The sequence below is a fragment of the Lithobates pipiens genome, unplaced genomic scaffold, assembly GCF_037356315.1.
Source record: "Lithobates pipiens isolate NorthernLeopardFrog02 unplaced genomic scaffold, aLitPip1_a1.2 Scaffold_10, whole genome shotgun sequence".
In the NCBI taxonomy this organism is placed as follows: domain Eukaryota; kingdom Metazoa; phylum Chordata; class Amphibia; order Anura; family Ranidae; genus Lithobates; species Lithobates pipiens.
In genome coordinates, this window is record NW_027507686.1 from 16,998,189 (window position 1) to 17,023,388 (window position 25,200).

A 25,200-nucleotide genomic window follows, 5' to 3' on the forward strand; every position below is an offset into this window, starting at 1 on the left:
GGGGGGCCCCCCAAAAACATATATTAAAGCGGAGTTCCACGCATAAAATGAACTTTACATTATTCAGCAGTAATAAACCTAAATAACGAAATTTGGAAAAAACTTTTTTTTTTTTTTTTACTTTTTCATGCCTGTTCCTATGTGGTCCCTTGTAATCTGCCCCTTCCTCTCCGTGGCGCCTGATGTAATTTCACTCTGTGCCTACTGAGAGATGTGTGTCATTTTCCCTGGAATCACTGGGCAGCGCCGAGGGTTAGAATCGCAGTATTTGATAGGCTTATCGTGGTTGCCATCACAACGGGGCGGGCACTTCCGACACCTGTTGTGATGGCAACATCAGAAGTTTCCTGCACAGCTTGCCGTGCTTACTGCGCATGAATGGGCGGTGCATGCTGGTAATACAGCAGCGCCGTATCCCAGAAGTGTATGCTTGTGGGCTTCGTCTGCCCCCAAGTAAGATGGAAATTCACTATTGGCAAAAATCTAAGGTCATTTTTCTCCTAAAATATGTAAAAAAAATAAAGCGGTGCTAACAAGACTCTATTAGTAATTATACATTGGATACTAGCAAGAGAATTAAAGCGGAGTTCCACCCACATGTATGATTTTAAAAAAACAAAAAAATAAAAAAAAAATATATATACCAATTGTGCAAGTTCTCCCACTTAAAAAGATGAGAGGCCTGTAATTGTCATCATAGGTATACCTCAACTATGAGAGACATAGGGGGTTATTTACTAAAGGAAACTCCACTTTGCACTGCACGTGCACTTGGAAGTAAAGTCGCTGTAGATCCGAGGGGGACATGCAAGGAAAATAAAAAACAGCATTTGTGCTTGCACATGATTGGATGATAAAATCAGCAGAGCTTCCCCCTCATTTCAGATCTACCCCTTAGATTTAGAGCGACTGCACTTCCAAGTGCATTCTCAGTGCAAAGTGGATTTGCCTTTCGTAAATAACCCCCAAAATGTGGAAACAAATCCGGACAATCACATTTGTCTGATTTTTGAAAGAATTTATTTGCAAATAATGGTGGAAAATAAATATTAGGTCAATATCAAAAGTTCATCTCAATACTTTGTTATATGTCCCTTGTTGACAATGAGAGAGGTCAAAAGTTTTCTGGAAGTCTTCACAAGGTTGGCACACACTGTTGCTGGTATGTTGGCCCATTCCTCCCCGCAGATCTCCTCTAAAGCAGTGCTGTTTTGGGGCTGTCGCTGGGCAACATGGTCTTTTAACTCCCTCCAAAGGTTTTCTATGGGGTTAAGATCTGGAGACTGGCTAGGCCACTCCAGGACCTTGAAATGATTCTTGCGAAGCCACTCCTTCGTTGCCCGGGCGGTGTGTTTGGGATCATTGTCATGCTGAAAGACCCAGCCACGTCTCATCTTCAATGCTCTTGCTGATGGGAGGAGGTTTGCACTCTAAATCTCACGATACATGGGCCCCATTCATTCTTTCATGTACACGGATCAGTTGTCCTGTTCCCTTTGCAGAGAAACAGCCCAAAGCATGATGTTGCCACCCCCATGCTTCACAGTAGGTATGATGTTCTTTGGTTGCAACTCAGCATTCTCTCTCCTCCAAACACGACGAGTTGTGTTTCTACCAAACAGTTCTACTTTGGTTTCATCTGACCATATGACATTCTCCCAATCCTCTTCTGGATCATCCAAATGATCTCTAGCAAACCTCAGACGGGCCCGGACATGTACTGGCTTAAGCAGGTGGACACGTCTGGCACTGCAGGATCTGATTCCCTGGCGGCGTAGTGCGTTACTGATGGTAGCCTTTGTTACGTTGGCCCCAGCTCTCTACAGGTCATTCACTAGGTCCCCCCGTGTGGTTCTGGGATTTTTGCTCACTGTTCTTGTGATAATTTTGGCCCCACGGGGGGAGATCTTGCGTGGAGCCCCAGATCGAGGGAGATTATCAGTGGTCTTGTATGTCTTCCATTTTCTAATTATTGCTCCCACCGTTGATTTCTTCGCACCAAGCTGCTTGCCTATTGCAAATTCAGTCTTCCCAGCCTGGTGCAGGTCTACAATTTTTTGTTTCTGGTGTCCTTCGACAGCTCTTTGGTCTTCACTATAGTGGTGTTTGGAGTGTGACTATTTGAGGTTCTGGACGGGTGTCTTTTATACTGATAACAAGTTCAAACAGGTGCCATTAATACAGGTAATGAGTGGAACTCCGCTTTAAATGCAGCAAAATAACAAAATGTAATGCTTTTTTATGAATTGCATGTTTAAGTTGAACACTGCATGACTTTAAAGCATAGAGCGGCTCCGATCCTACTCTTCCCAGGTCCTCCACTGGCGCTTCTGGCTCCTCCTCTCTTGCTGGTGCCCCCAATAGAAAACGTATTCCCATGGGGGCACCCATGTGGGCTCACTTCCGTGTTCTGCTGCTGCGTCTATTGACTTAGGCTCGGTTCACACAGGGGGCGACACGAGGCGAGACGACTTGCCGTGCCGCGACCTGACAAGTCGCCCCCGTTCTGTACTACGGAACCGTTCTAAGAGGAGCGACTCGAGTCACTCCGACTTAGAAAAAAGGTTCCTGTACTACTTTTGGGCGACCTCGGGCGACTTGCATTGACTTCTATACAGAAGTCATTTGCAAGTCGCCGCTGAGGTCGTGGCAGGTCGCGGCACGGCAAGTCGTGTCGCCCCCTGTGTGAACCGAGCCTTAGTGTCAGAAACCATGAAATCAGACCGAGACAGAAGTACAGTTAAATCACACTTGTTTAATAATAAAAAGAACATACGTAGTCAAAACATAGCCAAAGTTCAGTAATTGGAACAGATAGTCAGTCAAGCCAGATGTCAGGGATCAGTGTAGTGGATCGGCAAGCAGGATCTGGAGCCAGAAGGGATGTCGGCAAAGCAAGTCTTGAACAGGATTGCAGGAGATAGTCTCTGACGTTGACCAAGATGAAGACAGAGATCCTCTGGGCTGGACGGCTTAAGTAGGCAGGACTGATGAGCAGGATATCATCAACAGCTGAGTAACTGTGGAGAGATAAGAGCTGGCAATTATCCGACAGCTGAGCAGCCAGATCAGAGAAGGAAGAGCTGAGCCCAGCCCTGACACATAGACAGCGGGACTTGGCCCCACCCACATCATTGGAGCCAATGTCTCCCGTTGTTATCAATCTGCCCAATGAGGAGGGAGACAACGGTGTGAGCCGCTGCTCTTGTGCGCATCGCTGAATTGTATTGGGCTCCGGTAAGAATGGGGGGGAGGGGGAGGGATACTGGAGGATAAACGTAAAAAAAACCTTGAGGCTTTGGAATCACTTTAACACAAATACCCACGCCGTATATAACTTGGTGAATTGAGCCCAGGGTCTCCAAAACTCTTCACATTACGTGATAACTTATGACCTGTTACCCATTAATGAATTAAGCAAAAGCTTTAAAAAAATGCAGAAAAAAAAAACTTTCCATATTTTTCCTGCAGCTCATAAAACTAGGAAGTGAATTTGATGAGTTGGCTGGGTTTCTGAGAATAATTTAGCTGGTAGACACGAGGCGGGGGGCCCACGGGAAACATTTTCGACATAATTTTGCAGTTCTCGGGTCCCCGTGGGAAAAGCGTGATTCCGACGTAGTTCTCCGTCCGAAGCAGAAAACAAAATGTCAGTCTGGGCCGCAGGACAATGGAACGTTTCAGCAGAAATCTGCTCAGTGGGCACGGAGTACGGAATGACCCGAGAGTCTCTCCGGCTCGGTTCACACGTTCCTCAGATTGCTTCCCTGGAGAAAATGTTTTTAATTTCCAAGTGCCTGGCCCCTTTTTGTATTTGTCATGGTTTAGATGGTAAGCCCTTCAGGACAGGAACGTTTGATTACCGCTAATTAATTGACTTCTTGTCAGGGCTTGTCGTGGAATCCGGTCACAAAGCCTCGCCGGTTTTAGCGCAGACTGGTGAGGAGGTGACAGATTCCTCGTTTTATGGCCGTTTTTTTAGCACCTGGAGCTACGTCTGTTGTCGTGACTTGACTGGCGCTTTAACCGCCGCCAGGTGTGCATTTTAAAGGGCCAGAGTGCTTAAAAAAATGCACTGTGCTTTGCATGCATAGGACTACATGCTTGCTGTATCTGTATAGACGTTTCAATATTAAACGTGATCTAAGCTCAATCACTAAAATCGCCTATAGGCTTTAAAGCCGCACTCCGCGCTAAAACACATCTTTTGCCATCCCTCCCTCCAACCCCCTCTAACCCATCCTGGTATGCGGTTTTCTTCCTCGCCTTGTGAAGGCAGATGTATTTACCCAAGTACCACCTCTAGGTCTCTTGCTACTGCCCGTTTTGGGTGGGAGGGCTGATTCGGCACCGGGATGCCCCCCATTTGATGATGTCCCCTTCTGCATCCCACCACTGGACAATCAATAGATTACGTTATGTAGTTACTGCATAATATGGGCACAGCATATGGCATAGGAGTAGAAGAGAATAGCTGGTGCTGCAAGATCATGTGACTGACGATTATGGTAAGTTAAAAAGGAAATTTAGAAAGGGAATTTTTTTTCTTCTTTCCAGTAATCAGCTGGGGGTGAAGGGAGAAAATGATCTTGCCGTGGGGCTATAAAGGGTAATTTTTTTTTTTTTTTGTAAATCTGTAGCTTTCATTATAATGCCTTGTATTCCTGTCCTGAGAGTCCTTTTATAGACACTTCTATGTTATGTTTCCTTCTGCTGTTTACAGACTCCAATAGCTCAAGCAGAAACTGATACCTTGTGATACTGCCATGAACGTCTTTTATAGGCACTTCCATGTTGTTATGCCTTCTGTTTACAGACCCCCAATAGCTTGAGCTGAAATCAATACCTTTTTATAGGCACTTCCATGTTGTTTTCCCTTCTATTTACAGACCCTCAACAGCTCGAGCTGAAATTGATACAGTTTTATAGGCACTTCTGTGTTCCCATTTGCTGTTTACAGACCCCAATAACTCAAGCTAAAAATGGTCTTGTAATACTGTCAGGAATGTTCTTCATAGGAACATAATATGTAAGTGCCTTTCTGCTGTTTACATACCCCAGTAACTCAAGCTGAAATTGATACCTTGTGATACTGCCATGAATGCCCTTTCTTTAAGCACTTCAGTGTTCTGTTCTCTCTTGCTGTTTTACAGACCCCAATAGGTCAAGCTGAAGTTGATACCTGTGTTACTGTCATGAATGTCCTGTTATAGGCACTTCTATGTTATCTTCCTTTCTACTGTTTACAAACCCCAATATCTAAAGCTGAAATGAATACCATGTGATACTACCATGAAAGTCCTTTATAAGCACTTGCGTATTCTGTTCCCTTCTGCTGTTTAAAGACCCCAATAGCTCAAGCGGAAATTGATACCTTGTGATACTGCCCTGAACGTCCTTTTATAGGCACTTCCATGGTTTTATCCCTTCTGTTTACAGACCCCCAATAGCGCGAGCTGAAATTGATACCTTTTTATAGGCACTTCCATGTTCCCATTTGCGGTTTACATACCTCAATAACTAAGCTGAAGTTGGTCTTGTAATACTATCAGGAATGTTCTTCATAGGCACTTGCATATTATGTTCCTTTCTGCTGTTTACACACCCCAATAACTCAAGCTGAAATTGATACCTTTTGATACTGCCATGAACAGCCTTTCTTTAAGCACTTCCATGTTCTGTTCTCTCTTGTTTTACAGACCCCAATAGCTCAAGCTAAAGTTGATAACCCGTGATATTGTGATGAATGTCCTGTTATAGGCACCTTCTATGTTATCTTCCCTTCTGCTGTTTACAAGCCCCAATAGCTCAATCTGAAATGGATACCATGTGATACTGTTATGAAATTCCGTTGTAGGCACTTGCATATTATGTTCCGTTCTGTTTACAGACCCCAATAGCTCAAACTGAAATAGACACATAGTGGATGAGTGCAGTGGCAGAAGAAAACATGCATGTAAAAAGTTTAAAACTTGAGAACCATTAAAATAAAATTGCCCCTGATTATTCTAGTTTCACAGCCTAGTCCAGCAATTATTGTTTGTTAAAAAGTCACCGCCCAGCTGTCTATCTGTTTATAGACCAGGTGAGAAGGTGTTGAATATCATGAATTTAAATGAATATGAATTTATTGTTGGCCATTATCTGCATCTTTTTGGAGCGTTGTTAAGTCCTCCTTGCTGCATTTTTGGTGCGTATTTGTTCTGTTAAATCACACCTTCCCATTGAAATGCAGAATGCATCAAAAATGCACACGTGTTGCGTTTTTGATGCATTTTTTTGTCACATGACCTATAAAAAAAACACGCCCTAAGCATGGCAAAATCGCTGCCGGTACTTTTTTTTTTTTTTTTTTTTTTCTCGGCACACCGCTGAAAACCATATTTTCGGGCCAATAGCTTTCGGCAACAAAAATTTCGGTGCATCGCTACTTTTTTAATTTTTTTTTTATTTATTTTTTTTAAAGCCCGGACATACATGAGTCGAATTCTGAATTTTTTTTTTTTTCTTTTGCTTTCGAAAATTGTAGCTAAGAATTTTCGTTAGAGGGTGGCAGCAATGGCCAATTTTTGTTGTGCGTCCATCGAATTTGAGTGAAAAATAAGAAGTTAGTTTATCAATGATGGGAGAAGCGTGCGAGAAATGAATAAAATTGAAAGAGATGTGCAAGAAAAAAAAATTCCCGGAAAAAAAGAAAAAGATTACTGACCATGAAAATCTGTTTTCTGTAGCAACATGAGGCGAAATTGAAGGCTTGATTGGTTAACCACTTTTCGACAAGTCGCCGTCGTTACACATCAGCGGGTCGGCTCGTTCCCGCAAATAGCCGTAGGTGTATGTCGGCTCCTTGAAGGAGCTGTAGCAGACGTGAGCACCCGCTCTACGGCGGGGGGACCCGATGAGCATGGCCGGCAGCCGAGATGTCCGCCGGCCACCTGTGATTGCGGGAACGAGAGCCAGAACGGGGCATCTGTCAATGTAAACCGACAGATTCCCGTTCTGACAGGGGAGTTGAAAACAAATCTGTTCCTAGTGATTAGAAACAGTGATCTCTCTCCTCCTCCAGTCATCCCAGTTCCCATACAGTTAGAAACACTCCCAGGTAAAACACTTAACCCCTTGATCGCCCCCTAGTGTTAACCCCTTCCCCGCCAGTGATATTTATACAGTAATCAGTGGCTTTTTTCTTTTTAGCTCTGATCCCTGTATAAATGTAATTGGTCCCAAAAAAAGTGCCCGATCTGTCCACCGAAATATCGCAGTCCGATAAAAATCGCAGATCACCGTCATTACTAGTAAAAAAATAAAAATACAAAATAAAAATGCTAGAAATATATCCCCTATTTTGTAGATGCGCCAACCAATCGATATATGCTTACTGATTTGTATTCTACATAATAATTGGAAAATATATATTGGAAAATATATATTGGCCTAAACTGATGAAGAATATTTTTTGGGGATATTTATTATAGCAGAAAGTAAAAAATATTGTTATTTTTTTCAAAATTGTCGGTCTTCTTTTTCTTTCTTTTTTTTTTTTTTTTTTTGTTTTATAGCGCAAAAAATAAAAACTGCAGAGTTGATCAAATACCACCAAAAGAAAGCTGTATTTGTGGGGGGGGGGGGGGGGGGAGAGCCGTAAATTTTTGTTAGAGTACAACATCGCACAACCGCACAGTTAAGTCAGTTAAAAAATGCAAAAAAAATGGCCTGGTCATTAAGGGGGAAAATCTTCCAGTCTCTAAATTTGTTGAGAATTCAATCCATGTGTGGCTTGCATAACCCTCTATAACTATATCCGGGACAAAAAAAAATTTTTTTTTGGCTCTACTTTTCCACAATTTAGGCATTGAATTATAAATGTAGTAAAAAAAAAAAAAATCAACACTTGTCTTTGCCAGTGCGTCGGATTCACGACTTTGATGTGCGCGTCACTTGCTGATCCAAATGAATGTTGCCGCTTTCGTGCTGGTCGTATTGTCACAGGCGGACGCATCCTTTTTCCTTTTTAATTTCATATTATTTATTGCTGTCTGAGAAGATGCAAAACAGCTGCCGATGACAACGCGAATCCTTGGCGTCTGTCACTTTCACGCTTCTGTCTGTCAGGGGGGAGAGAAAGCCGCAGCTTTGCAGACTTGGCACAAAGTGACTTGTCACACTGGGGGTGAGGACTGGGGAGCTGGGTGGGATATGAGAGAAATCGGTTTGAAATGTGTCTCGTTTCTTACCATGTTTCATTTCACGCTCATCTGGGTAAGGAGGATCCGTCTGTGCCGATAGGTAAAAACAGATGGCGAAGCGACTTCCCCTGGCTGAGAGCGGTTGAGGGTTGCGTGTATGCCAGGGACTTAATGCAATAACTAGAAGTGCCGTCTGGGGCTCTCCTATGAAGTGAACCTGCACTTTGCCAGTGAATGCTACAGCTCCGGCGCTTGGTGACTGAGCGGTCACATTGAGTATAGGCGTAACCTGGTACTTGGTGACTGAGCGGTCACATTGAGTATAGGCGTAACCTGGTACTTGGTGACTGAGCGGTCACATTGAGTATAGGCGTAACCTGGTACTTGGTGACTGAGCGGTCACATTGAGTATAGGCGTAACCTGGTACTTGGTGACTGAGCGGTCACATTGAGTATAGGCGTAACCTGGTACTTGGTGACTTGTCACTCAGGCCTTCCAGAGCAATCGCATGGGGTATAGAAGGAGTTCTTAGCCCTGGTGGTTGGTGACTGGTCACTCAGGCCCCCAAGAGCGGTCACATGGGTATCCATCAGCCCTGGTGTTTGGACTAGTCACTCAGGCCTTCTAGAACAGTCACATGGTATATAGGAGTTCTCAGCTCTGGTGACTGGTCACTCGGGCCCCCAAGAGCGGTCACATGGGGGTATCGAAGGAGCCATCAGCCCTGGTGCTTGGACTGGTCACTCATGCCTTCCAGAACAGTGACATGGTGTATAGGAGTTCTCAGCTCTGGTGACTGGTCACTCAGGCCTTCCAGAACAGTCACATGATGTATAGGAGTTCTCGGCTCTGGTGACTGGTCACTCGGGCCCCCAAGAGCGGTCAACTGGGGTATAGAAGGAGCACTCGGCTCTGGTGCTTGGTGGACTGGTCGCTCAGACCTTCCTGAGCAGTTGCATGATGTATAGGAGATCTCAGCTCTGGTGACTGGTCACTCAGGCCCTTCAGAGAGATCACATTGGGTATAGAAAGAGCACTCAGCTCTGGTTCTTGCCGACGGGTCACTCAAACCTTCCAAAGCAATCACATGGGGTATAGAAGGAGTTCTCAGCTTTGGTGGTTGGTGACTGGTCACTCAGGCCCCCAAGAGCGGTCACATGACGTATAGAAGGAGCACTCGGTTCTGGTGCTTCGTAACTGGTCTGGGGCGCTTTTTTTTTTTTTTTTTTTGTATCTCCAGTCCGGCAGATTGGTGTGGTGTTGTGTTTTTTTTTTTTTTTTTCTTTTTAAGCATTTTTTGTTCCATGGAAAGGCTCGACTTTGAGCATTTTTAGTCTGTTTTTTGTCGCGAGTTTTTGAGTGTTTTTTTCTGCTCAACTGCAATAATGTAAATGTAAATTGATAATAAATAAAATAATTAAAAAAACATAACACCAACCTTCCATTCTAATATTAACCCCTAATCCTTACCCTTAATATTAACCTTCTAACCTAGCAATAAATATTAAGTAAATTAACCTCTCACAAAAAAAAGTTAATTTTATAAATAAAAGTGCATGAAAAAGCTGAAAAACATAACAAATGATGAAACTGAGTATCTTTTTCTCTATTGGCCAATTAAACAAAAAAAAATGCTAAAGCTCAAAAACGCGATTTTTGAAACGCCCGGAAAATGTGAAAAAACAAACAAACGCTCAGGTGTGAAGGCTGGCCATAGATGGGCTGAAATTCAACCGGTTCAACAGCGCCGATCAGCGTAATTCTGACAGCAGAGGAGTCCTACTGACAGAGTTCAATGATAGAGCGGGGAGGATTCCCCCCCATCCACCTTGGATGAGGGAATACGTTCAGTTGTTTTGTTTTTCTTCGATCATTCGCCTGGCCATTGGATTTTTTTAATTTTTTTTAAAACGGTGTGCATGGCTTTAGTCTCTTTCAGAAGCCTGTTATCTGGGGGGGCTTTGTCTTTATCTGTGCGTTTTTTTTTTTTTTTTTTTCCAGTGGAGAAAGTCTTTTGCAATTAACAATTGCGTATACCATACGCGAGCACCGTCTGCTTTCTTTTATTAGCTCAAGGCAAAGTAAAAGCTTCCCCTATGAGCATTGTGAAACCGGATCTAATATTGTCCCTTCCGGCATATTGCACCTCGAGGGCCCATTCACACCTGTATGTTTTCCTGCAATAAAAACGCACGCCTTTTACTGCATTTCAAGTATACATCCCATTCGTTCCTGTGCGGCTGGCGTAGATCTATGTGATGTACCTTGTTGCATTATTATTATTTTTTTTTTTTTGTCTTTTTTTCTTTTCATTTGGGACATACTGTTTTTTTTTTTTTTTTTTTTTTTTTTTTTTTTTTTTTTGTGGTTGCCGCATCATATACGTACTGCATCAGCTACACCAGTGGTTCTCGACCTCAGTCCTCAAATACCCCCAACAGGCCATGTTTTTGGGAATGTCTCTTAGATAAAATAGCTGTCCAAAATACAAAGCCATTGACTCTGATTTAAAGCACCTGTGCAAGATGAAGGAAAACTTGCAAACATGGCCTGTTGGGGGGGGGGGGGGGGTACTTAAGGACTGAGGTTGGGAACCACTGAGCTACACCACCACACAACAAAGAACGGCCCAATTCACACCGTAGATGTGCAGTTGTGTGCAGAAAAATGAAGCTGGGCAAACATGGTGTGAACAAGACTTAAAATTTTTAGAAAAAGACCCCCCCCCCCCCAAATCATAGAACCTACCTGTCCTGCCCCCCACACTGCTAATCTTCACTCTCCCTTGAAGACCTTAGGTGCCCAAAGAAACCTTAACCATCAACACGCCTTCAGGTGTGCTGGATGTGTGGCTCCCCCTGCAGCATGCTGTGGTTCCTTCCACCGGTCACTTTGTCACCTGTGTCCTGTAGAGACTGGCAGATGGACCCACAGAGTGCAGCAGGGGGGTCAAGACATTGTACACTCAGAGGTGTGTTTTTCATGCCTGGTCTCCACGACACTACAAGACACAGATGATGTAAGGGAGAGGATGGAAGAGGGAAAGGAAAGTATTACTAAAAGCAACCCCCCCCCTTTTTTTTTTTCATGTGGAGAGGGATTAGAACACCTGTCGGGTTTTTATTGCTATCAGTGCCTCCCCCCCCTGTTAGGGAGATCTCCCCTCTCTATTTGTTCTGTTTACCATTATGATTGAAAGTGAAAGTAGAAAATCACACATTTTGGGTTGTCCCCAGTTAAGTAATAGAGGGGGGGGGGGGGTCTTCCAATGGGGACGCTAGTTTTGGTGACCTGGGGGTCCCAAGGACCAAATTTACAGGGATTTCCTCTCACTTCCTGTTTGGCTATGGGACAGGAAGTGAAGGGAAATTTCCACAAGGGGACACAGATGGGGGGAGGGGGGATCTGGGGTTATAGCCCTCACTAAGGGCCGGTTCACACAGCGATGCGATGCGACACGGCTCGCCTCGCCTCGCTCCTGCAAGTCGCCCCTGTTCAGTACTATGGAACCGTTCTGAGAGGAGCGACTCGAGTCGCTCCGACTCAGAAAAAAGGTTCCTGTACTACTTCTGGGCGACTTCGGGGGCGACTTGCATTGACTTCTATACAGAAGTCCTCTGCAAGTCGCCGCTGAGATCCCCGCAGGTCGCGGCGAGGCAAGTCGGAGACGCCTTGCCGTGCCTCGCTGTGTGAACCGGCCCTTACTCCATCCAAAATGGGCCAAAAAAGGTTTTGCCTATAATTCTACATTCACAATTTATTTATATATATATATATATATATATATATATACATATATACATACAATTTTATATAGCGTCAACAGTTTACACAGCGCTTTAAAATGATATGTAATATATAATGTTGTTTTTTTTTTTATTAAAGGGTGTCAGGTTTGACTTCAGTAGTCCTGTAGCTCCCAGACTCCTGATATGACCCGTGTGAAATCGTTGCATTTACAGCACTGATAAGGTCTGTTTCCATTTAAAAGGAGAAGTGCTCCCGCATAGTACAGAAGAAAGTCCATTTTAATTGTTGCTGTGTTTGACAGCCAGCGTGCAGATAGCCAAACTTTTTTTTTTTTTTTTTTTTTTTTTTTTTTTAAAGGAAGTCCATGTGTGTCACATTGGCCTTTTTATTGTGGCAGTTAAATGGGGTCTTTTGTTAGCAGTGACGCAGGGCGTGTGGGCTATTCGTCAGTCCTGTCTGCTTAACCCAGTGCTGTCCGCTCCCGGAGGGTGAGCTGTCCCTGACGCACCCATTCTCACACAGACCGACTGGCAGATATCCGTCCTCTGCTCAGGAATGTGTAGCCTTTTTTATTTATTTTAATTATTCTTTCATTTATTTTTATTTTTTTTAAATGCAAACACAGCTTAATAAGCATTGTTTGAAGTGACCACGATGCTGTAACTACACAAACGCAGCTAACTAAAAATAAAAAAAGCTTGTGTGTGTGTGTGTGTGTGTGTGTGTGTGTGTGTGTGTGTGTTTTTTTTATTTTATAATTTTTTATTTTTTATGTGTAAGGAGCCAGCAGGAAGCCCCACTGACAACCAACGAACCTCAAAAGTTGGCAACCAGCAGTAATTTTATATAAAATATATTTCGACCAGTAAAGTGAATAACATTGAATACCTGTTTTCAATGACACTTGAAAATTGGCATATATTTATTTTAATTGGGATATATTTATTTAATATTTATTATATTAAAAAAATAAAAATAAAAAAAAAATATATATATATATATATATATATATATATATATATATATATATATATATATATATTATTTATATATATATATTATTTATATTTATATTAGGGAGCAAGTGAACATATTGTCCCTGATGTTGGTGTATTGAAAGCAGAAAAAAATTAGCAAACGTAAGGATTGCCAAATTGTAATGGCTGGACAAGTGGGTCAGTCTCCAAAACCGCAGCTCTTATGGGATGTTCCCGGTCTACAGTGATCAGGACCGATCAAAAGTGGTCCAATAAAGGAAAATCTGTGACCGTGTCATTGGCGGCCAAGGTTTATAGATGGAGGTGGGGAGGGGAAGGCTCATTGATGGAGGTGGGGAAGGGAAGGCTCGTTGATGGAGGTGGGGAGGGGAAGGCTCGTTGATGGAGGTGGGGAGGTGAAGGCTTGTTGATGGATGTGGGGAGGGGAAGGCTCGTTGATGGAGGTGGGGTTGGGGAAGGCTCATTGATGGAGGTGGGGATGTGGAAGGCTCATTGATGGAGGTGGGGATGTGGAAGGCTCATTGATGGAGGTGGGGGATGAGGAAGGCTCATTGATGGAGGTTGGGATGGGGAAGGCTCGTTGATGGAGGTTGGGATGGGGAAGGCTCGTTGATGGAGGTGGGGATGGGGAAGGCTCGTTGATGGAGGTGGGGATGGGGAAGGCTCGTTGATGGAGGTGGGGAGGGGAATGCTTTATTGATGGAGGTGGGGATGGGGAAGGCTCATTGATGGAGGTGGGGATGAGGAAGGCTCATTGATGGAGGTGGGGGATGAGGAAGGCTCATTGATGGAGGTTGGGATGGGGAAGGCTCGTTGATGGAGGTTGGGATGGGGAAGGCTCGTTGATGGAGGTGGGGATGGGGAAGGCTCGTTGATGGAGGTGGGGATGGGGAAGGCTCGTTGATGGAGGTGGGGATGGGGAAGGCTCGTTGATGGAGGTGGGGAGGGGAATGCTTTATTGATGGAGGTGGGGTTGGGGAAGGCTCATTGATGGAGGTGGGGATGTGGAAGGCTCATTGATGGAGGTGGGGGATGAGGAAGGCTCATTGATGGAGGTTGGGATGGGGAAGGCTCGTTGATGGAGGTTGGGATGGGGAAGGCTCGTTGATGGAGGTGGGGATGGGGAAGGCTCGTTGATGGAGGTGGGGATGGGGAAGGCTCGTTGATGGAGGTGGGGAGGTGAAGGCTTTATTGATGGAGGTGGGGATGGGGAAGGCTCATTGATGGAGGTGGGGATGAGGAAGGCTCATTGATGGAGGTGGGGATGAGGAAGGCTCATTGATGGAGTCCAATTCAATAAAAGAGCTAGTGGAGCTCAAATTGCTGAAAACGTAAATGTTGGTTATGATAGGTGTCAAAACGCACAGAGCATTGTAGTTTGTTGTGTATGGGGTTGTGTAGCGGCAGACCGGTCAGGGTGTCCATGCTGTCCCGTGTCCATGGCCAAAAGCATCTACAATGGGCACGTGCGCATCAGAACTGGACCACAGAGTGATGGAAGAAGGTGGTCTGGTCTGATGAATCACATTTTCTTTTACATCATGTGCTTGGCTGAGTGTGTTTGTCACTTACCTGTGGAAGAGATGGTACCAGGATGCAGTATGGGAAGAAGACAAGCCAGTGGAGGCAGTGTGATGCTTTAGGGAATGTTCTGCTGGGAAACCTCGGGTCTGGTCATTCATGTGCATGTTACTTGACTTGTACCACCTATCTTAAAATTGTTGGTGGCCAAGTTTACCCCTTCATGAAAACTGTAATCCCTGGTGGTAGTGGCCTCTTTCAGAAGTATATTTTGCCCTGTCACGCTGCAAAAATTGTTCAAGAATGGTTTGAGGAAAACAAGTTCAAGGTGTTGAGATGGCCTCCAAAATCTCCAGATCTCAATCCAATTGAGCATCTGTGGGATGCGCTGGAAAAACAAGTCCGATCCATGGAGGCCCCACCTCACAACTTATGGGACTTAAAGGATCTGCTACTGACGGCTTGCTGCCAGATACCACAGCATACCTTCAGAGGTCTAGTGGAGTCCATGCCTTGATGGGTCGAGGCTGTTCTGGTGGCAAAAGGGGGACCTACTCGGTATTAGGTGGATGGCCACAAAGTTATGTATCATCTGTGTGTGTTTATAGATAGAAAGGGCGAGAGGGCGATGGCGATGGAGAGGGCGATGGCGATGGAGAGGGCGATGGCGATGGAGAGGGCGATGGCGATGGAGAGGGCGATGGCGATGGAGAGGGCGATGGCGATGGAGAGGGCGATGACGATGGAGAGGGCGATGGCGATGGAGAGGGCGATGGCGATGGAGAGGGGCTGAGGGCGATGACGATGGAGAGGGGCTGAGGGCGATAGAGAGGGAGTGATGGTAATGGAAATGGAGAGATGGGGGTGGGGGGAGTGATGGTGATGGAGAGGGTTTGATGGACATGAATAGAGAGAGAGAAATATATATACACACGCTCAACTTTTGCACCGTATACCCGTCGCCCATCTGTATCCCATTCTCTTATTCTTCCAATTCATTGTGATTTTCAGTGACAGTAATTAGAATGGATTTGGTCCCACAAAACAGTCTCGCCTCCTCCTTCACATCCCTTTTAATTTTTAAGTAAACGGGAGGAGCTGTAATGAGATTAGATTGTTTGTTTTCACCTTCTGTGCGACGGGAGCAGCTGCGCCGACTGACATCGTGCGATCTGTCCTTTTTAATCTGGACTCCGGCATTCGTAGGACAACGCCTGCTCTTTGTAAAAGTGACAGTTCTTCAAAGCTCGTTGACAGTTGGCTTTCAAAATTGTCCTACAACATCGGCTTTTAAGCTTTTAAAGGCAATTACTATGAATATCCGGCATGTGAACGCCGTCTGAATTTTATTACATTTTGTGCTTATTTTTTAAAAGCCTTGTTTGCAAATCTGTGTGAACAGAAGGACGGCCATGCTTGGATTTTTACATATGCAGGCACTGATTTAATCTCCGTAGTGTTTGAGGGAATGTATTTAATGACATCTGTCGGCAGGCATAGGACCATTATATTTCATTGATCTCAATGCAACCTTAAAGAGTAAGGGAAAAAAGTAACTAATAAAAAAAAATAATCTAGCATATTATACAATTGCTGCACAAGTCATATTGTAATTGAATGTTATTTAAAATTCCCTTCCCTTTTCAATCTGCAGCTCTGTAATTCTTTTGTAAAATGCAATATGGCCACCTGGAGGCGCTTTGTACATAGATGGTATTCAGAGCAACCCCCCCCCCCCCCCCCAGATATGTCATTTTCTGCTTGTGTGATTGGCTCACTGATTTTCCCAGAACTCTGCACTAAGATATACAAGTCAGATTTTGGGCATCTCCTGCAACAAAAATCTTATTTTCAGTAAAATGCTCCCCAAGGAAGATCACGGCTAAAGGGATGCAGACCCTGCCACTTTTTTCCAGAACCCTGCAAGTGCAGCAGCTGATTGATAATTATAAAGCCACTCCCATTCACATTCTTTTTGAACATGGACACAGAGAAAAAAACAGCTGGGGGGGGGGGGGGGGGGATATTTTTTTCTCAACACAGGTTCCTGTTTAACGCACACCTTCACTCTACTCCTTTTTTTTTTTTTTTTTATTTCCTAGTGGAATTCTCCTGACTCCATTCACAATGAAAACGCTTTTGTTTGTTTTTTGTTTTTAATAATCATTATTTCCTTATCAATAATAATACACAGAAGAAACGCATACAACACATAAAAAAAATAAAAATAAAAAAAAGATGAATAAATAAAAGTATAACTAAAGGGCAAAGTTTTGGATTAGAGTGAAGAGGGGTTAGAAGTCCTGTCAGGTTTTTATTGTCTGTGCCCTCATTGGGGAGATTCACCCTCTGTCTTTTTTGTTCTCTTATCACTGAGCGGGAAACAAAAGACAATTCAATGAAAATCTTCCAATGGGGACCCGGTGACCACCAGGGATTCCCTTGCCTTGGAAGAGTTTTTTTTCTTTTTTTTTTTTACTTTTCTTTTTTGGGACTTGAATTATAAAGAAATCCCCCCCCCCCCCCCCCAAAAGGTGGGCAGATGCAAAATAAAAATAAAAACTGTTGACGGTTATAACCCTTCTGGAAAAAAATACCAATTTTTACTTTAATTTCATGTTCTGGCTCGCCGGCTGCCTTCATTCTTGCCTAGGCGAGAGTGACGCCTCCTCCTCTACTGAAGCCTTCTGGGTATGCATATGCTTTATCTTAGGAGACATTCCCTTCATTATAGAGGGGGGAACCTATGGCTGGAGAGGGAAAAACACGAAGGTGTGTCATTGGGGGGAGGAGTTGGCTGTCTGAACCAAGAAAAGATAGCCGGCCCCTGATGACGTCAGAGTGGTGCAGGACCATTGCTGAAGTGCTCGTAGATTGGTAAAATGACTGTAAAGAAATGGCAGGAGATCAGATGGCACTTTTCTTTAGCCAAGTGGTATATTTTTTTATTATTTTTTTTTTATTTTTATTTTTTTAGGGGTTTACATCTACTATAAAGACCATATATGTTACTGTTGTTTGTTCTGTGAAGTGCAACAGTTTGGGGTCTTCTCTGTGGAGGCCCTCTTTATGACTGGTAAGGAACAGATGCTGTTGAGTGTGGCCGTGTTGCCCCTTTGGAAATCTGATGCACGCTCCAGGGCAGAATGTGTGGATATGGAAAGGTCAAGGCTGTTTCTCGAAAGGGAGGCATAATGGAGGGTTTAGAGTCTGGGTAGTTGTCGAGGTGTAGGCTGTTTTTTTTTTTTTTTTTTTTTTTTTTATAACAGCTGTCTTGTCTCTCCCACTCCAGGATTCCCAGTCTTTAGATAGCTGCATTCAGAAGACGCTGTCCTCCCTCTACCATCCCTTCGAGTTCACCGCGACCACCGTGCTGTGCCAGGTCCTGGATGTGGTGGAGAAGACCTACCGCGGAGACGGGCTCAGTTACCTCATCGATTTCTTGATCCCCGCCAAACGGGTCCTGCAGGGGCTGCAGCAGGAGGCCTGTGTAAGTAGACCGTAGAAGCTGCTTGATTTACTCTGTGACTTGTATTGAAAATGCTAGCTGCCTGGCTATGTAGGGCTGATACTTGGCATGATTACATTCAGAGATGCTTAAAGGGGTTCTAAACCCTCAAGGTTTTTCACCTTAAAAATAGATGCCGCTGCAGGACATGGGAGTGCGCCCGCACGAGTGCCCCAAGGGAGAGCGCTTCTCCAATGGGGGGGGGGCACTTGAGAAGAGGAGGGGGGGCCAGAAGCGCCGCTGAGGGACCCCAGAAGAGGAGAATCGGGGCCACTCTGTGCAAAACTGCACAGAGGAGGTAAGTATGACATGTTTGTTTTGTTTTTCAAAAATCCATGAACCTTTGCTTTCTTTCCCTTGATGGGAACAAGCACAGCAGCTCCAGCCGGTGTCTTGGGTCCTGATTGGATAGATTGATAGCAGCGCAGCCATTGGCTCTCGCTGCTATCAATCAAATCCAATGAAGCGGGGGTGGAGCAGAGTCCTGCTGTCTGTGTCCATAGATGCCACGGCAGGACACGGGAGTGCACCCGCACGAGGGCCCCAAGGGAGAGCGCTTCTCCAACGGGGGCACTCGCGAAGAGAGAGGGGCCAGAAGCGCGGCTGAGGGATCCCAGAAGAGGAGGATCGGGGCAACTCTGTGCAAAACCATCTGCACAGAGGAGGCAAGTATGACATGTTTTTGTTTTTAAATATCCATGAACCTTTGCTGCTCAAATGCTCCACACACCCCGTGCATGCCTCCCCGATATCTATCCTGGGTTATGCTTGCCTATATGCAGGCCCGGGCCTGGGACCAGCATAGCAGGTCCCACCGGGTAGAGGGGAAGAGAGGAGAGTGGACACGTGTTCGCTCTCTTCCACCTTGTCGCTGACCTGGAAGTTGCATTTGATGTCACTTCCTTGTCCCCAAAGACCCCTTTTCCCAGCCATCAAGGCTGGGAAAGAATGTAATGCAGTGCCATGTGCATTGCATTACATTCAGTGGAGCCCAGAGGGGACACTGGGGGTCTTTTAGACTCTGCGTATCTCAAAAAAGAGAACCTGTCGCCAAAATAAATCATCACTGCATTTTGCCCCCTATGTGATGAAAACAAAAAAGGTAAGTTAAAAAAAAAAAGTTTTTAATTGTAAAAAATTTAATTTACACCCAAGCACATAAGTTGGGTTCTAGATTCAAAACAAATTTGTCAAGCCCAGCCCTAGACCTAAATGAGCAGTTAATCCTTGAAGTAGGGAGATTTTTAAATTTCCTTGGGTTGGATAAGACCATTCCTCCTGCATAAGGAGATAGCAGCAGTGACCGGTCCGGAAACTCCTGCATGGGGCCGAAGTTCAGGAGTTGTTCACACTGGATTACTGCACAGATCCTAAAAAATATATACAAATAACACTAAGATTCAAGTAAGAATACACATGTCTCTAGTTTTTAGATTATATTTGTTTAGCTTAGATATCGGCTTTAAGTTTTTTTGCCTTATTTGATTCTTTTATATCCTTTTCTTCTCTCTGGCAGCTGCAGTACTGCGGGTTGCTCTTCCGACATGCTGGGTGGCCCCTGTGCATCCATGACAAGGTTGTCCTGCAGCTGGCTTCCATTGACTGGAGACTCCTTCGACCTGGAGATTTCTACCTTCAGGTTGTGCCTTATCTGAGAAAGACTCCAAGGATTGTACTCAAATGCCTGGCCCAAGACCAACATAACGTCGAGGAGGTGGTGCTGCCAGAAGTGTCCTACACCTCCATTTTTACAGTGGAATGGTTGGAGTTTATCAACTCCGAGAGGGTCGGGGCCTTGCTGGAGAATTGCCTCCTGACGTCTGATGACCAGCTTTTCAGGGTCTCCTGGGGTATGGTCGTTCATCCTGAGTTTGTAGAGAAAACAGAGCCAGCTGAGAAGGTGACAGAAATTTGTGAGAACTCGGGCTTGCCTTCTGAACCAGTGAACAGAAGGTCGTCTGACCCCCATATGGGAGATTTGATGGTTATAGACAATGCAGCTGTTCTCGATGAGCCAAGCACCAGCTATGATGAGGAGCCAGTGGTTAAAGCTTTGGACACCAAAACGGAATGCTCTAGTGATCTCGAAGGGGAGTATGTTGAATTGCGTGATATCAAAGTGCCCCGTTTTGGGCCTCAAAAGGGGTCCTTAACTCAGTCAATAGCCTTAAAAAGCCAGTACAAATCCACCCAAAGAGCACAAAATAACCAAACTATATGTAATCTGAGCAGCAGGGAATGTACGGAGGGTCTCCTTTCCTACCCTATAGAGCCTTGTGAAAAAAACACTATAATGGGAGCAAGCTTAACGCACTACAATGCTGAGAATGCACAAAAGCCAGAGTCTTTTGGCCTGGTGGACATCGAGTTTGGGGGTCGAGAGTCCCCACTGTCTGACCATACAGCTTTGATTGTTGACAATGGAAGTAAGCCTTTCTACCAAGATTTTAATGTAGAAAACGAGGCCTCGCGTAAGGTTTTGCAGCAAGAAGCGGACTCCAATACAAACGCAGCTGATAACGGCCTACAGTGCTGCGAACAGCCAAGTTTAGAGTTGACTAATTACGACGATTTGTCCTTCCGGCAGGAAACCCAAAACCACTTAAGAGAAAGCATCGAGGACGGCGAACTGACAGATGCTTATCAAGAACCTGCTACAGAGCATTCCAGGGCACCGGAGTGTCCAAACACTGAGACCTTGGAATGTTCTAGCCAAGGGATTTCTAAAACGTGTGCCCACCAGGCCGAAACTGGGGAGAGCGACCAAACCGTGCCTTTGTTAGTAAACGAGACGCATCAAGCGGAATACTTAAAGGAGGCCAACGCGGACATAATCCATGTGGAAGTAGATGTTGTAGACAAGTGTGATTGGCCTGTTGTTGAGCACCAGCCTTCTCCTTTGGATGCGAGTGACCAAAATGTGCAAGTGGAGGTAGACCAGCAACATGACCTTGACCGGGACATTTGCGGGGAGCATCCCGAAGGAGCTGACAGTGCAAAGATTAATGGTGCCACAACTGATGCCGCTGCAGAGACCGAGGAAAGGACTGAACAGGAATCGCAGCAGTGTGATGAGAGAGACGACGGCTTGTCCAGTTGTCCACCGAACACCAGCTGCCGGTTATCTCCATCATCACAGCTACCACTAGAAACCCTTCATGAGGACACAGAGGAAGAACAAGGCGAGGACACCGAGCCCCGTGCCGAGACCACAGACCCCGCCATTGAAGAGGCAGCCCCGGCTCAGAATGCCGCATTGACAGGTAAATAGGAATTGTTGATCTTTTAATATGTAATCTGAAGATACAGATGCAAAAGCGAATGCTGACCTTTTAACAAAGTTTTAAATTATGTTTAAAGTGGTTGTAAAACCCTTCCATATACCCAGTGAAGTGATTGGCCTCAGGCAATACACATAGATGAAACAATTCCTCCTACATACGTTGTACCTGTTTATCTACAGTCGTATGTACCCTATAGCCATATACAGTGCAGAATGTACACAGGATCTATGACATTACATCCGTGAGGAGAGCTCTGAGAGCTGATTGGAGGGAAGAGACACACCCCCTTCACACAGGAACAGAGCTGAGGCTGTCAATCAGCTGGAGGTCCTTCCCTGTCACCATTTTTCTCTTGGTGTCAGAAGTGACTCATGCTGACAGAGGAAGGTGGCAGCAGACAGAAAAGACACTTGGTGCTCTGGAGTGAGAAAAGTACACACTATAGAGGGATATGCTTTGTTCATATTTCATGTCTGAGGTTTACAACCACTTTAACCACTTCAATACCAGGCACTTAAACACCTTCCTGCCCAGACCAATTTTGAGCTTTCAGCGCTGTCGCACTTTGAATGACAATTTCCCGGTCATGCTACACTGTACCCAAATGAAATTTTTATCATTTTTTCCCCACAAATAGAGCTTTCTTTTGGTGGTATTTGATCACCTCTACGGTTTTTATTTTTTCCTAAACAAATAAAAAAAATACCGAAAATTTTGAAAAAAAAATGTTTTTTTTTGTTTTAGCTTCAAAACTTTGTAAATAAGTAAGTTTTCTCCTTCACTGATGGGCACCGATGAGGTGGCACCGATGAGGTGGCACCGATGAGGTGGCACTGATGAAGTGGCACTGATGAAGTGGCACTGATGAAGTGGCACTGATGAGGTGGCATTGATGGACACTGAAATGTGGCACTGATAGGCAGCACTGATAGGAGACTCTTTACCGAGATCGTAGTTGCAGGGTGTCAGACTGACGCCCCGCAACGATTGCCGCGATGCGCTCCCCCAAATCCTGATCACGTCATATGACATCCGGTCAGGATTTTGAAACCACTATGCCGCCGTGTTTCTGTTATAGGGCGGGCGGCAAGTGGTTAAGTCAGGTAAAACTGAAACGCTTTATTTGAGATAGTCCATGACCTGGAACTAGTCACTGTCTACATGCTTGCTTTTGGTCAGTGACTCTCTGGTAAGGCAAGGATGACAGTCCCAGATTTGTGCACCTTCATATTCAAGTTGGCAATGGCTACTTCCATTTCTCTATCCTGCCAGTTGCCCTTTAAGCTCCTGTTTTTTTCCATTTTCTGGAGAACTGTAGATCCAAACTTGATTTGCAGTCTTTGCACTGCTTTGTGTACACACACACACCTGCATCTTAAACTGTATGTTCAGCCAAAACTTTCTTTTTTTTTTTGGATAGAGCCGGGGTCTCCAAAGTTTTAAGTATGAGGGCCACATTGTATATTTTACAAATATTTTTGGGCTGAAATTTTTTAAATTTTTTTTTTTTTAAATGAATGAATCAAAATGCTATGAGAACTAACTTTGAAGCCTCCAAATGCATCAAGTCTCCCTTCACATCAAATGCCCTGATCACTTCATAGCCCCCATTACAAATCGGGGTCCCCATCTGAGTTCCCCTTTACATAAGGGTCTCCCTTAACATCAGGGCATCAGCTTCCCCCTTACATCAGGTTCACTGTCAGTCCTTCCTTACATCAGGGTCCCCATCAGTCGCCCCCACCTTACAAATCAGGTTCTCTATTGGAATCGCCCCTAACATCAGGGGCGCCATCAGAATCCCACTAACATCAGCGCCCCCCCCCCCTCCCTCTACAAATCAGGGTCACTGTCTGTTATTCCTTTCTTACATCAGGGTCCCCTGTCAAAGTCTCCCCCTCCACCTTACAAATCAGGTTCCCTATTGGAGTCGCCCCTAACATCCGGGGCGCCATCAGAATCCCACTAATATCAGCGGCTCCACCAGAATCCCCCCACAAATCAGGGTCACTCCCTCAACTTACAAATTAGGGTTACTGTCAGAGTCCCCCCTTACATCAGGTTCACCCCTAACATCAGGGGCACAATCAGTCCCCCTAACATCAGGGCCCCACCCTCAGACGACGACTCCTCCACTCACCGTCAGAGTCCCCCCTTATATCAGGGGGTCCCATCAGAGACCCCCTAACATCGGGGGGCCCTGCCCGAGAAATTGGGGCTAAAAACAAGGGTGAACAGCGGCGCTAGATATGGTGATAACATAAAATTATATAACAACTGGAATATAGGTATACATAAAATGTGTGTGAATAAGCAGAAATTGGGGCTGCCATTGGAGCCCCCCCTGAACATCAGCATCACCATCACCTCAATTGTGCACAGAGTCTGAAGATAAACCACTGACTCTACCTGTGAGCCAGATCAAATCGTGGGCCATAGTTTGGAGACCCCTGGGATAGAGTGAGAAAGCATTAGAACCCCTGTCAAGTTTTTACTGTTATCTGAAGATCCAGTTGAGAGATTTTCCCCTTTTACGATGCAAAGGCTTTACCTAATAGAAATGCATTGCACATTTTTCCTTGCTTTCTATCACTGTGTTGCATTTTGGAGATGTTCCCTCATTTCCTGTGCAGTGAAACCGTTGTCACCAGAACAGGAAGTGACGGGAAGATCTCGAAGAGTCTCAAAGCACAACATTAAAGTGTAAGTTCCACATGTGGAACCGTGATGGGGCATCTTCTCTCGAGAATGTCGCTGCTTTAATGCTGCATTGCTTTGTAGACCCTTTTTAAATAAGCAGACCTTGCTGTTTAGTTCAAAGTTTGCTTTCAACTCCAAGTATTTTTTTCTTTTTTGTCTTTATTACTGTTTATCGGTGTCATTTTTACAGTGGGGAAAATGATTTGATCCCCTGATGATTTTGTAAGTTTGCCCACTTACAAGAAATGATCATTTTTATCATAGGTGTATTTTATGATAGAGATGGAATATCAACCAAAAATCCATAAAAAGCACATAAAACAAATGTTATAAATTGAGTTGGAGTTCAGTGAGTAAAATAAGTATTTGATCCCCAAGCAAAACATGACTTAGTACTTGGTGGAGAAACCCTTGTTGGCAAGCACAGAGGTCAGACGTTTCTTGTAGGTGGTGACCAGGTACACATCACAGGAATGATTTTGGTCCACTCTTCTTTACAGATCTTCTCTAAATCCTTCAAGTGGTTGTTAACCACTTGCCGCCCGCCCTATAGGCAATTGACGGTGGCAAAGTGGTTTCATAATCCTGATCGGACGTCATATGACATCCTCAGGATTATGAGCCGCTGCGCGCCCCCGCGGGCGCGCATTGCGGCGATCGTTGTTGCGGGGTGTCAGTCTGACACCCGGCAACTACGATCTCGGTAAAGAGTCTCCGACGGAGACTCTTTACCACGTGATCAGCCGTGTCCAATCACGGCTGATCACAGTGTAAATGGGAAGAGCCGGTGATCGGCTTTTCCTCACTTGCGTCTGTCAGACGCGGGTAGAGGAGAGCCGATCGGCTGCTCCTCTGACAGGGGGGGTCTGTGCTGATCGATTATCAGCACAGCCCCCCCGAGGATGCCCACACTGGACCACCAGGGACGCCACCAGACCACCAGGGAAAAGGTAATCCTCCCTAGACCACCAGGGATGCCAGTCAGCACAATGGATGCCAATCAGTGCCCACAATGGGCATCACTGATTGGCATGCATTATTGTTTGGCACTGATTGGCATCCATTAGTACAGTATAACACCAATGCCGCCTATGAGTGCCCACCTGTGCCGCCTATGAGTGCCCACCTGTGCCGCCTATGAGTGCCCACCTGTGCCACCTATGAGTGCCCACCTGTGCCGCCTATGAGTGCCCACCTGTGCCGCCTATGAGTGCCCACCTGTGCCGCCTATGAGTGCCCACCTGTGCCGCCT

General features: G+C 45.2%; 1 protein-coding gene across 1 annotated transcript in view; it reads left to right on the top strand.

The window, feature by feature from the left end:
• LOC143927638 (puratrophin-1-like) overlaps positions 1-25,200 on the top strand; it is a gene marked incomplete in the record, with an annotated part of 147,361 nt that overhangs the window by 34,700 nt on the left and 87,461 nt on the right. Inside the window, 2 exon segments of the mRNA XM_077451827.1 lie at positions 17,749-17,946; positions 19,481-21,227. Coding sequence (XP_077307953.1) covers positions 17,749-17,946; positions 19,481-21,227 — 1,945 coding nt within the window.